The 8,488-nt window shown below is 52.1% G+C and overlaps 1 protein-coding gene across 2 annotated transcripts; it reads right to left on the reverse strand.

The window, feature by feature from the left end:
• Positions 1–1,033: 1,033 nt before the first annotated feature.
• LOC128337123 (uncharacterized) lies at positions 1,034–4,612 on the reverse strand. 2 transcript variants are annotated; one of them, XM_053277750.1, is made up of 2 exons: positions 4,510–4,612; positions 1,034–1,621 (listed from the first exon to the last, which is right to left on the reverse strand). In XM_053277750.1, the coding sequence occupies exons 1-2, from the start codon at positions 4,588–4,590 to the stop codon at positions 1,391–1,393; spliced, it is 312 nt and encodes a 103-aa protein (XP_053133725.1). In that variant the 5' UTR covers positions 4,591–4,612; the 3' UTR covers positions 1,034–1,390. The 2 variants fall into 2 exon arrangements, with proteins under 2 accessions (XP_053133725.1, XP_053133723.1); XM_053277748.1 differs by lacking the exon at positions 4,510–4,612 and adding an exon at positions 4,178–4,458.
• Positions 4,613–8,488: the final 3,876 nt, after the last annotated feature.

Below are 8,488 nucleotides of genomic sequence, written 5' to 3' on the forward strand. Positions count from 1 at the left end.
CCTTGAATTGTCCTGTGAATTGTTTTCTGCTCACCTTGCTGAGGAATTACTCCAAGCTCTGCCTCTCTGTGCAAATTGATCATCATTTTCTCTCCGCAGCCTCATTACTCAGCGTGATCAGGTTTGTGGCTGTTTTCTTCCTTTGTGATCCAGTTGGAGAGAGGCTTCAAATGAAGCCCATTTTCTTCCCGGAAGGGAGATGGAAAAAGGAGTCCTGCTAGCCTTGCCCTCTGCGACTGCAGCAGGCATCCCACAGCCTCCTCTCAGACCTATTTGCATGACTAGCAACCAACAGAGGGGTGCTTCAATGCCTGTAAGCAACTTTGGGTGTAATTTGTCATAGAAAAATGGGATAGCAGTAATGATTAATAATTGAAGGTGAGAGGGCAGAAGGTTGGATGTGGGCCATGGAGACACAAGTTCAAATTCCCACTTGGTTGTGAAGTTGAGTCAAAATAACATGGGGCCAATCTATCCTACCTCACTGGGTTGTTGTGAGGACAAAACAGGATTAATCCCATCTCTGCCTCCCTGAGGTCTTTGGAGGAAGGGAAAATCTCCCTTTACATTTTAATTCCGTCTTTCTTCCAAGGAGCCTGGGGAATTTCAGGATGTTTTAAGGGTCTAAGATCTGAGGCTCCAATAGCCGCAGGCACTGACTTGAAATGGGATGGATCACGTGGGGCAAGCGAAAGGATTTAACTTATCCCCAGAGCCCTGGAAACTGTAGTTCTGGAGGGATGGAAGAAGCTCAAAGAGAGAATTATCTGTCCCTGCTTAAGTGGGGAAATGCTTGACTAACAAGCTGAAGGTTGCCAGTTTGAATCCCCGCTGGTATGTTCCCCAGAATATGGGAAACACCTCTATCAGGCAGCAGTGATAAAGGAAGATGCTGAAGATGCTGCTGCTGAAAGGCATCATCTCATACTGTGCGGGAGGAGGCCATGGTCAACCCCTCCTGTATTCGACCAAAGACAACCACAGGGCTCTCTGTGGGTACCCGGAGTCGACACAAAGTTGGCGCAACTTTGCCTTTATTTATTTATTTATTTATTTATTTATTCGGCTTCTAAATCTGGCTCCTTCCAAAAATGGCTGCTCAGGGCGGTCTACACAGAGGAATAATAAATAAATCAGTTGGCTCCCTGTCCCCAAAGGGCTCACACTCTTAAAAGAAACACAAGACAGACCCCAGCCACGGTCACTAGGGGTCCTGTGCTGGGGGTGGAGAGGGCCACAAACCAAAATTTCCCAGCATTCCCAGTTGGGAGGAATCCACGACAGTGAGATTTACAAAAGGGATTGACGTGAGCCGTGTAGACTCCCGGGGTGGATGGGTGAGGGGAAGAACGGTTTGACCTGGCTGCTCTTTCCGTTGCAGGCGGGGTGTCTAAATCAGCGGGTCCCTTGGGCCACTCTGTGCAAGGATGGCTGAGAGTCCCAGCAGCACACTGCCCCCCCTGGCCAGCGCCGTCCTGCCCGTCCCGGCCTTGACCTTGGAGCAGAAGGCCGCCTTCGTCTTCGTCTTCTTCCTCCTGGTCGTCCTCGGCTTGCTCATCGTCCGATGCTTCCGGATTTTGCTGGACCCATACCACAGCATGCCTTCGTCGACATGGACTGACTACATGGAAAAGGACACACTTGATTACCGGCTGGCCTGATGAGCGAGTAAATGGAAGGCGCACACCAGGGAGTCGCCATCTTGGTCTTGGAAGGTATGGCGACTCTATGGAACCTCCAGGTTCAGGGGCAGTCTACCGCTCAATACCAGGGTGGAAGCAACCACTGACTTTCCTGCTTGTGGGCTTTCCAGAGGCATCTGGTTGGGCAACTGTGGGAAGCAGGATATTCTGGCCTGATCCAGAATAGCTTTTCATACAGTCTTTCCCTGAAACCTTCTTGTGTCGGGACTGGCAGTGTTTGATCCCGGAAGATGCTTTTTGATCCTGGGAGAAGCATCCGCAGATGTTTGAGATTCGCTGGAGTTGGGAATGATCCACACAGCAGTGTCGGTTGGAGCAAGCGTGATTTGGGGTAGGTCCAGAACAGACAAAAAGGAAACACACTTTCCCATGGACTTGTGGAACTCACTGCCACTGGTTTAGGTCATTTTTACAGGTGAATGAAACACAATCCTGGAGGGAGAGTGGCCGATCGATGGATGTTAGCCATGCCAAGCCAAATGGAGCCTCCATTGTTGGAGGCCGTGTATCTCAGATTGCTGGATGATGGGAACAGCCATCACTTTGGGGAGTGCCCAAAGGCATCTAAGCTGTCCACGTTTGGCAGGCAGAATGCTGAGCTAGATTTTTGCTCTGATCCAGTGCACCAGTTCTCATAGGGCAGTGCAGAACATGGTGGCCGGCCCAATCTCTGCTCTGTATTACTGCATGAGACAAGAACTCCACAAGAGGAATTGCACAGCAGCAAGAGCAGCAAGACCAAGAGACACAAAATAGCCTGTATTCTATGCCCTCCCGGATGACTGCTGTATCTTAGCTTGTGATTTATACCCATGCTGGGGATTCAGCACAGCCCAAATTAAGGCGAGTGTGGGAAATGACAGGCCACCATAGAGGGAGGCTTCGAGGGAAAGGCCATTATGAGAGAGAAATGCACTCTGGGAAGCGAATGGCCAGGATTCACAGCAGGGCTGCTCAACTTTGGCCCTCCTGCAGATGTTGGCCAGCAAATCCCCATAATCCTTGGCTATTGACCACTGTGGCTGGGGATTATGGGAGTTGAAGTCTAAAAACAGCTGGGGTTGAGACTTGCAGCCTGGTTGCTAATGAGTTGACAGCAATAATGCTTAAGAAAAGGAGGGGAAGATAATGGTCTCTGCCCCCGAGGAGACTGCAATTTGTACTCCAAGCCTAGACTTTGTACTCCAAGCCTAGACGAAAGAACAAGAGGAGGAAAGGGAAGCAAAGTCACGAGGGAGACATGTGCACATGTGGCAAGTGATCGATTTCAGACTTGGCTAGATGCAGTGTAAAAACCCAGGGATCAAGAGATCCCATCGCTTGTGTTTTTGAACTTCAAAGCGCCTGTAGGTAGCTGTAGGACTTTGCCAGGAGGGCAAAAACGGCAGGTTTTGGAGGGAGCCATTTAGATCTGGGAAATGGTGGGGAGGGGAGGGGAGGGGGTGCTGGCCCCTTCCCAATGTTGGGGGGTCTCCTTGCTTCACAGCTGTTATGTGTAACTAAAATAAACGCAGCTTCTTCTCCATGTTGACCCTACCTCCAGTTCTCTCCGCAATGTTGAATTGTAGGTTGTAAGCACCTTGGGGCAGGGGTCTGTCCTCTGGTACTGAAAGGAAGGCCTTTTCTTGCCCTGTTAACTGAGGGAATTCACTGGCCCAAGATTCTGTGACTGGCTCTCTAGACATTGCGTCTCTATACAGACACTGTATACTGTGTCTAGTAGTATCTGTATGAATACATATTAGCATCTATATACACAGACCATCTCTCTCTCTCTCTCCTGCACAGAGAGAGCATCTGCGTGCCAGGATTTTATTGCTCTCCTTGCCTCCCCTGCTTTATTGCTCGCTGGCTCTGGTTTCACTCACTCACTGCTGGTTTCCACGGGGCGGATGCCTCTCTTTCTGTCACCCCACGGAGTCTCCCTGTGAGGAGGATGGCTCAGCTGGGGCTCTCGGTGTATTTTCCCACCCAGCTCGTCTGTCCTCCTCGCGAGGAGACTGGGCGGGGCATCGGAGGCCAGCAGTGGGAGCCGACCGAGGCCGCCACGGCGATGCCACTGCCCAATATTTCTGCTGCCCCATCACTGCCTCCACCTTGTCCCTCCCTCCTCTGTCACCCCCCCTGCTCCTCCTCGGCAGCAGCTGCCCCTCCGCCTGCTGCTCAGCCCTCCTCCGTGTCTTCTCTTTCTCTCTCTCTCTCGTCAGAACTCTCGCGAGATGTGCCACGCACCTCGAGATGTGCTCCGTTCCACCTAAGGTGTTTACCAACCCGCACGGAGCATCTGTGCGCTCTTTGGGTGCCTGCTGTCCCCTCCCTCCTGCCCCACTCTCTCTTGCCCCCCTCCCCCAAAAAGGCCAGAAAAGGCCCCACCGCCGCCATTCCTGCTCTCGGCCATTTCTCCTCTCAGCCGCCCGTTTCCCTCCCACCCTGGCCTCCGACGGGAGCTGGGGCTGTGCCCCGCAGTCCGTTACCTCTCCGCTGCCACCCGCCGCCGCTTCTATTCCTGGGACGGCCAGGTCCGGCCGTCCCGCCACCTCGGTCCCCTGCCAGGTTCGGTCGCCTCCCACCAGAATGGGCTGCCACGTCTACCGGGGACGGCCTGGCCTGGCCGTCCCGCCGCCTCCGTCTCCCAGCGGCTGCCGGCCAGCCTGAGCCTCTGGCCGTTTTGCGGCTCTCCGCCGCTGCCATTTTGCCCTTTCTCCTTAACTCTCGCCCCTGCCGGAACTCTCGCAACGTCCGCCGCCAAATTCCTCAGGACACGCACCGGCTAAGAGAATTAATATACAGTGGTCCCTCGACTTACGAAGTTAATCCGTTCCGAACGCACGTTCGTAGGTCGAAATTTTCGTAAGTCGAAAAGCGCACCACGGAGGTCTGGAAACATTCGTAAGTCGAGGAAGCCGCATCTAAACCAGCAACGTAATAGATTAAAAAGGCTAAGGACATGGCAAGCCCCGCCCACACACAGTGCTTTACCAATTGGAGGTAACAGAGCAGTAGCACCATGGTGATTGGGCAGTGGGGATTCCATATGCAGATAGGGGGGAGGAGCCTGTGATGGTTAAGGTCAGTTGGAATGCAACTGTTACTGGCGGGAAGATACAAAATGCAAAGTATCACACAATGCACATTCCATTTGGAACAGCTGCACTGTATTACCAGCACAACTCCCTGTTAATTATAAAAAGGAGACCTAAAGTCCGCCTAGTCCAGCATCCACTGTCCACAGTGGCCGGTCAGATGCCTCTGGGAAGCAGGGCTTGAAGGCAGTAGCCCACCTCTGTCCCCAACCACCGCTATTCAAAAGGTAGACTGCATCTAAACATGGAGGTTCCATCTGGCCCTCATATGGCTAATAGCCATTTACAGACCTCTCGTCCTCCATGAATGCATCTAATTTCCCCATGAGGTCACCGATGTAGACACTTAGTCTATATATACTACGTGTCTACATAGGAAGCTGCCATATACTGAGTCAGACCCTTGATCTATCTAGCTCAAGATTGTCTTCACAGACTGGCAGCGGCTTCTCCAAGGTTGCAGGCAGGAGTCTCTCTCAGCCCGATCTTGGAGATGCTGCCAGGGAGGGAACTTGGAACCTTCTGCTCTTCCCAGAGTGGCTCCATCCCCATGTACTGTGTGTATATATAGAAAGTTTTTTCTGTGTCTACATTTATAGAGTCTATAGAGACAGAAAAGTGCATAAGTCCGTGTGTGTGTGTACACACTCTCTCAGTGTCTAAACAGACATGAAGTCCATAGGCACAATGCTAGCAGAAGTGAGAATCGAGTATGCCAATGCCTAGAGACAGACCTGTAAATGGAGTTTGCTTCCAGAGTGTCCACATAGACACCAGCGCTCCTTATCCATTCTCTAGACCCTCCTGCTAAGGTGTCCTAAGACCCTCCTAAGGTGTCGATCGGAGTGTCTCCAGGAATCAGACACCATGGAGGAAGGCATCTTCATTCCCATCACTGGGGAGTGAGTCTGGGATCTTGGATCTCAGTGGACTCTTTCCCACTCAGAACAGCAGAAGCGGGGGCGGCCACTCCCCTCCCCTCCCCATTCCCTTCCTTTCTGCCTCGGCAACGCAGGCCGAGCCTTCTTCTTTGGCCCACCACCAAAGTTGCTAATAGGCTCTGTCTCAAAACCGCAGCTTTTATCTGCAAGTCTATGAGTCCTTCCCTCATAGAAATGATCAATAGGCTTGTTGTTGTACATCCTTACATTCATAGGAACATAGGAAGCTGCCTTGTACTGAGTCAGACCATTGGTCCATCGAGCTCAGTATCGTCTACCTAGACTGGCAGCGGCTTCTCCGAGGTTGCAGGCAGGAGTCTCTCTCCGCCCGATCTTGGAGATGCTGCCAGGGAGGGAACTTGGAACCTTCTGCTCTTCCCAGAGTGGCTCCATCCCCGGAGGGGAAGATCTCACAGGGCTCACAAATCAAGTCTCCCATTCATATGCAACCAAGGCAGACCCTGCTTAGCTAGGGGGACAAGTCATGCTTCCTTCCACCAGACCAGCTCTCCTCTCCCATTCATTCTCATTCGTGTGAGTTAAGTTTGGGCCCTCACTCTCCCCTGTGTTAAAAATACTGCATATGACACGGTGTGTGTCTGTCTGTCTGACAGAGGCGGCGGGTTCCAAAAGGCCTTTCGATTCCCTCTCGGTGCACCTCTGATGGGGAGGGACACACAGAAGGAGGGCAGGGCTGTGTAGCCCAGGGATGCTCAACATTGGGTCCCCAGGTGTTATTGGACTCCAGCTCCCACAATTCCCAACCAAAGGCCACAGGGACTGGGGATGATGGGAGTTGAAGTCCAATAACATCTGGAGGCCCAACATTGAGAATCCCTGGAAAGACTATGACTCCCATCACCTCAACGACTGGATACTGTGGAATGATGGGAGTTGTAGTCCAACAACGGCTAGCAGGCCCATGTTGTGCAACACTCCTTTTTCTTGCCCGGTCAAGGTTCATAACAATAAATGGGCTGTGGAGGGGTCAGGAATGAACACACCTTTCTCTTAGCAACCGCCCAGGCCTCTCCTTGGAAACCCGGCCGCGCCCCTCCCAGGCTCCTTGAAGCTTTTTCCTCTTGAAAACTAATTACTTTCTCAGTCAAAAGCCCGTTAAGCCCTTATAAATCAAAGCGGTACACGGCCCGGCACCTCATAACCACCGGCATAATGTGTTAGTTCTTACTCAGCGCCTGGCTGCAGCCGACAGGACACCACTGGAATCTTAACAAGATGTAATCCGTAAAAACGGCAGCAAGCAGAGATTCAGCCTCTTTCTGGGCTCAGCAAGCCCAATGTGGTTAGCGTCCATGCCGTGGCGACTGAGGGGTTCAGATCCACAGCAGAGACCATGCTTATTTTCGCCAGAGGAGGGGAACAAAAGCGGTTATTTTGATCGCTTGGACATGGGTAGATTTCTTTTTTTCAGTTTATTGTAAACTTCTGACAGCTGTAGCCAGAGTCAGATTTCTTCGGCGTTAAAACTAGCCTTTGCACCCTTCCAAACGGGAGAAATTGCTCTCAGGGGAAGCCCTTGAAGGAGGCTATATAGTGTTTTTTGTGAGTCTGTGTTCTGTGGCAGGGGGGGGGGTGTTCCTTACGTGAGGGATGGGAAATTTAACTGAATCAGACCAGTGTATATTTTCATCATGAAATGAAAGCCTGGAGGGCTAGTGAGAGAGCCAGCGTGGTGTAGTGGTTAGAGTGCTGGACTAGGACCAGGGAGACCCGAGTTCCAACCCCCCTTCAGCCATGAAACTAGCTGGGTGACTCTGGGCCAGTCACTTCTCTCTCAGCCTAACCTACTTCACAGGGTTGTTGTGAGGAGAAACTCAAGTATGTAGGACACCGCTCTGGGCTCCGTGGAAGAGCGGGATATAAAATGTAATAAATGATAATAATAGTGTGGGCTGAACGACAAACTGCCCTTTCAGGGCCTATTGGCTTTTGTAATTTTAATTTGGCTGGGGCAGGATACTGGGCACAGTCCCCCTTGCCCAGTGCCGGGGGGCTCCTATCAAGGAAAGAGAGTCCTCTTGAGTCCGGACACCGTCCTGGAAGGCATGCATGGAGTGATGGGAAGTGTAGTCCTTCCCAGAGCTTCCCCCAGAGAGCTCTTCAGAGAGAGCTCCGTCTCTCTCAAAGGGCCCTCCTAGCAGTGAGGAAAGCACAGCCCTGTGCAAAGGGCAGTACAGTGGGAAATGGCTCTCACACTGAAGGTCTTTTTGCCAAAGTGCCCCCCACAAAGGGGGGAAAAATAGTGAAGATCACTGCTGTATGTCGGAGCTCCTTCTGGTGGCGGCCAGGTTTTCCCCACCAGAACTGCCTTGGACCCTGACGGTGTCTGTGCTGTGTGTGTGTGGTTGGGAACATGGCAGCCAGTGGGAGACGTCTGCTTGTACAGACAAATGCATATTCTTTCCTACATGGGCTTCAGTGGCTTCCCTTGTGTCAAAGCTTAGATTGGATCCTCCTCAGGGCAGGGATCTGTCCTTTTCTACTTTGTAATATACATTGATGGTGTGTCAGAATGATTAAACCTGCCCAGGGCTCTGGGTGCAGAGTGTGTGTGTGTGTGTGTGTGTGTGTGTGTGTGTGTGTGTGTGTGTGTGTGTGTTGGGTGGGGGGGCTTCCTTTCCACACCAGAATCTCTGCCCTATGTGGGGCTTCACCACTGTCACGGTGACGGGGATGGTGCTCATTTCAAAACAGCTTAGCGGGTGTTCATTTTCCCGTTCAGAGAGCAAACCACCAGGCA

The sequence above is a fragment of the Hemicordylus capensis genome, chromosome 14, assembly GCF_027244095.1.
Source record: "Hemicordylus capensis ecotype Gifberg chromosome 14, rHemCap1.1.pri, whole genome shotgun sequence".
In the NCBI taxonomy this organism is placed as follows: Eukaryota; Metazoa; Chordata; class Lepidosauria; order Squamata; family Cordylidae; genus Hemicordylus; species Hemicordylus capensis.